Here is a 4,151-nt window from a genome sequence, read left to right as displayed (position 1 = left end):
CCTTCTAGCGTGCCCACATCCCCCCACGTCTTGGTGTCATCAGCAAATTTGAACAGGGTGCTTTTTACCCCCTCATCCAAGTCACTGATGAAGATGTTGAACAGTGCAGGGCCCGAGGACCGAGCCCTGCGGAACCCCACTGCCCACATCCCTCCAGGTTGAAAATAACCCACCCGCCACCACTCTCTGGGTGCGGCCCTCCAGCCAGTTAGCGACCCATTTGACTGCATGGGTGTTGACACCACAGTCCCCCAGTTTCTTAATGAGATCGGGGTGAGAGACAATGTTGATGGCCTTCCGAAAGTCCAGGAAGACTATGCCCGCTGCTACCCCTGCAGCTAAGTATTTGGTGATCTGGTTGTAGAAGGCCACCAGGTTGGTCTGACAGGACCTGCCGCTAATGAACCCATGTTGATTGCCCCTAAGCATAATCTCCCCTGCTCCCCTGATGTTAGCCTTCTTGGCACCGAGGGTACGCTGTTGGCTCATATTCAGCTTATTATCCACTGTAACCCCAGGTCCTTTTCTGTAGGGCTGCTGCCTAACCAGTCAGACCCAGCCTGTACTGGTGCATGGGATTTTTCCATCCTATGTGCAGGACCTTGCACTTGGCTTTATTGAACCTCATGCAGGTTCTGCTGGACCAGAAGGGCATAAGCTTGATTGTGAGTCTTCATGAAGATCCAGTGTTAGGAATGGGAGATGTTCTAATGTGGTTGATAAGCGAGAGTCTTCAGGTTACGCCATGTGTCCACTACCCTATTGTCAATGGCGCCTATGTACCCACTTTGGCCATGTCCATATGAACAGGGGTGTGCAGCTTGTGGAGTCACAAACCACACGTGTAGAATGTTAAAACTTGCCCTGTGCTGTAGATTTGCAACACAGGGGCAAAATTTCCTACCAGGATTTCCCAATAGCCAAAAAAAGCCCCAGGGAAAAACTGGAGCACAGTGCACCTATAGTAGCGTGTGCTGGAACAGAGGCTCAGTCCTCTCTGTCAGTGCCCTGATTGCTCCAGCACACTGGAAGCCAAGAAGAGCTGGGCAAGGGCTGTTTGCCCACAGCAGGGCCAATGTGTCCCGCAATAAAGCACACATGCAGGTGCATATGCTGCAGCACAAAGTAGTGACACAAATTTGTGCTGCTACTATTTGTGCCACTACAAGCACATGCCCTGCTCATCTTGATGCAGTTGTTGAGATAATTTATATTTTTGGTTTTTACACCTAACAGAAATCTCTGAAGCCCATTATGCTTCTTTGCAGCCTTGGACTCCATTCAAAATTCAAGTTTTGAGCTACCTTGATTTTCATTTGCATCCAGCTGGGCACTTCACAGTTACCTCTCATTGAACTACAAAGGAATTAACTTAGCTCTGACAAGTTGTTTGCTTTCTATCCCAGTGACATCCTTAATACCTGAACCATCACAAAAGTGCAATTATAAATATAGGACAATGCAGAACAAATACTACATATGGCACGTAAAAGCATCATGGGTTGCTAAGCACTTGGTGTCTTACTAAGGAACGCTGAAGTTAGGCAGCCTTTGTACAGCCCACAAAATAGGGAATGCAGTTATTATTCAGTCAAACATTTCACACAGGAGAGGTTCCTCCCAGGAGACAGAAAAATATATTTGAAAGAAAAGTTCTCTTTATGCACTCTACGGAATCTGAACTGAATCCCTGGCAACTGCTTATTAAACATACAGCATAAAAATAACTGGTCACAGAGGGAAAGAAACTGTGGGCTTCAGCACAGCTGCATCTTTTCTCAGGAAGTTTTGATTATTTATAGGCACTCTTATGTTATCACTTGAATTCCAGCGTCAGCTGAATTTCTCTGGATTTATGCTCCTGTAACTAAGAGCAGAATTTGGCTTTGGGTGTTTTGAAATATTTGCAAACAAACGACTCTATACTGCAAGCTCTTACTACAAGGCCTATTGCTTACGACCATGACAAGTACCACTGAAATCAATGCCACTACTCATAAAGTAAACACATGCCTAAGGGTGTACAAAGCATGTGCATGCTACAAAGCAGTGCTGTAGAGATATTCAAGCTATCTGCAGTATATTTGCTCCCATCCCACCTCCATACAGTTAAGACAGTACAGGGAGTGATACCCAAGACCTGGGTTCCTGTCTGTTTTCACAGATATTTCAGTATTTTATAACACAGGGAACAGATGCTACCAAAGAGATTGAGATCTTAAAATAACCGCTAACCCAGTTGTTATCTGTTCTGAAGGGTTGAAATCTTTACTAGGAATTAGGTTAAGAGGTGAGCTGAACAAGTGCCTTCACTTGTGGTCCTCATGGTATATTGGGGCAGCATCACCTCCTTGATCTTGTAAATGGAACCTAAGTCTCTTTGTCAATCTAAACTGAAAACTGCACATACTTTGTTTTAACATTTCTGAAATCCATGATCAGAGACTTGTTTGGACTGAGCCAAAACTTTTCCATAAACACACAATTAGTCAACAAAAAAAGAATTGCCTAACTCTAAAACCTTATCATGACATTTGCCCTAATTATGGCAGCTGACATTCTGATTTCTTTTCTTCTCTTTTGCAAAAGGCGATTACGATGGAATAGTTTCCAAATTTCTCATAGTATGAGCCACTCCATAGCATCTCTACAGATCAGCAATCAGTCAGCAGTCCAACTGAATCTACTGCAAAAATTCTCACTGCTTTGCCTCACTGCCATCATGGAAAAATACTCCATGTCAAACAAACATGGCTGGACCTGGTAAGTACCATAGATGTCGCCAAGCAAATGAATTTAGAAGTAAATTGTGTCCCCTAATTTTGTTACTGTAGCTGAAACTTTAATAATAATGTAATTAGGAAAAACAATTTACTTTCATCTAAGAATTGGAAACTACATTTTGGTCTGTAGTTAGGCAGTGAGTCAGTGGCAAAAACCAGAAATAGAACCGAGAAGTCTGACTCTGTTCTAACAACCATACAGCTGATAGCAGTCAAGTTTCAGAGAAATGAACAAGAAGAGTAGAAGTGAATGATTATAAAGAAAAAAAATTTTCCTTATAATTAATTTTGTGATTTGAAAAGAAATAGCTGTTGCTGGCACATGATGCAATTTTTTTTTTTGGTCTTTACATTTAAGTAAAATATTAGAAGTAGTTCCTAAATAGAGATTTCTAAGTATGTGATACATTTTAGTGCAAAAATAATACCATGTTACACTTCTGTAGTGATCTGAACTCCAGCAATGTTAAGTAATCCTGACAATCCCCTCTTTTGGTAGGTAAAGATATTGAGATATTTCTAGATTTACAGATGGCAAAACAGAGACAAGAGATGTCTTAACTCAAGGCCACTGAAGGAATTGGTGTTAAACCTGCCAGTTGGGGGGTCCTGCTGTCCTGCTGTCAGTAGTGATGTCTCCTGGCTTTCTTTTTGTATGTGTTCATGTAATTGTTCTCTAAAGATTTATAGACAGATGGGCTTTTTAAAATAGGTGTGGAGTTGTCCCCTGTGTTTCTCCAAGGAGTCAGTTAATTCAAAGTTTATTTCTCTCACAGTAGAAAACCTTAGGCCATATTCATCCATTTTTAATACCACTGAAGTCATGACTCTAAAAGGAATCTGGCCTCTTCTCTTTTTCACCTGCATTTATTGAAGAAAGGAAGCACACAAAGTTCACCTAATTTACCTGACTAGAAATCAGTTGAGTTACACCCAGAATGAATTTGCCACACACTGTTTTTTTACTGTAATTCTAACTAAAGTATTGGGCAACATAATGCTAAATTGCAAAAATGATATAAAAATCATTAACATCTTAAAGAAACACGCAGTGCATTCTTTCAGATGAATCTTTCACTACACCCTGTTGTACTTTTCCTTCGAGTCTACATCAGACATTTTTAAAGAAAGCATAGTAGTTTCAGCAGGATGACAGTTGTGCCGGGGTTATTTCTTGTTAGAACAAATTGTTGCAATACATCTAGTAGCAAAAGGCAATTTGCTGGTTAAGATTGTCATGACCATAATATGTACAAGATTTAAAGTAGGCTTGTCCAACATACGGCCCATGGGCCCTCCAAGCTGTTTGTTTTCTGAGGCCTGAGGTGCTGCAATGGGAAACAAAAGTAAACACTGTACTTTCGTTTC

General features: G+C 41.4%; 1 protein-coding gene across 4 annotated transcripts in view; it reads left to right on the top strand.

Annotated features, from left to right (window-relative positions):
• Positions 1-4,151, top strand: part of STARD13 (StAR related lipid transfer domain containing 13) — a 591,561-nt gene that overhangs the window by 558,047 nt on the left and 29,363 nt on the right. For all 4 annotated transcript variants that reach the window (XR_002098906.1, XM_019524484.1, XM_019524483.1 and 1 more), the window contains one exon: positions 2,590-2,763. Coding sequence is in view for 3 of the 4 variants with exons in the window: in XM_019524484.1 (XP_019380029.1) it covers positions 2,590-2,763 (174 nt within the window). In the remaining variant the exon portion in view is untranslated. The remainder of the gene's footprint in view (positions 1-2,589; positions 2,764-4,151) is intronic.

This window comes from Gavialis gangeticus, unplaced genomic scaffold, assembly GCF_001723915.1.
Source record: "Gavialis gangeticus isolate Ggan-Ray unplaced genomic scaffold, GavGan_comp1, whole genome shotgun sequence".
NCBI lineage: Eukaryota > Metazoa > Chordata > Crocodylia > Gavialidae > Gavialis > Gavialis gangeticus.
The sequence above is the reverse complement of the archived record's forward strand: the minus strand, read 5'-3'. Positions and strand labels throughout refer to the sequence as shown.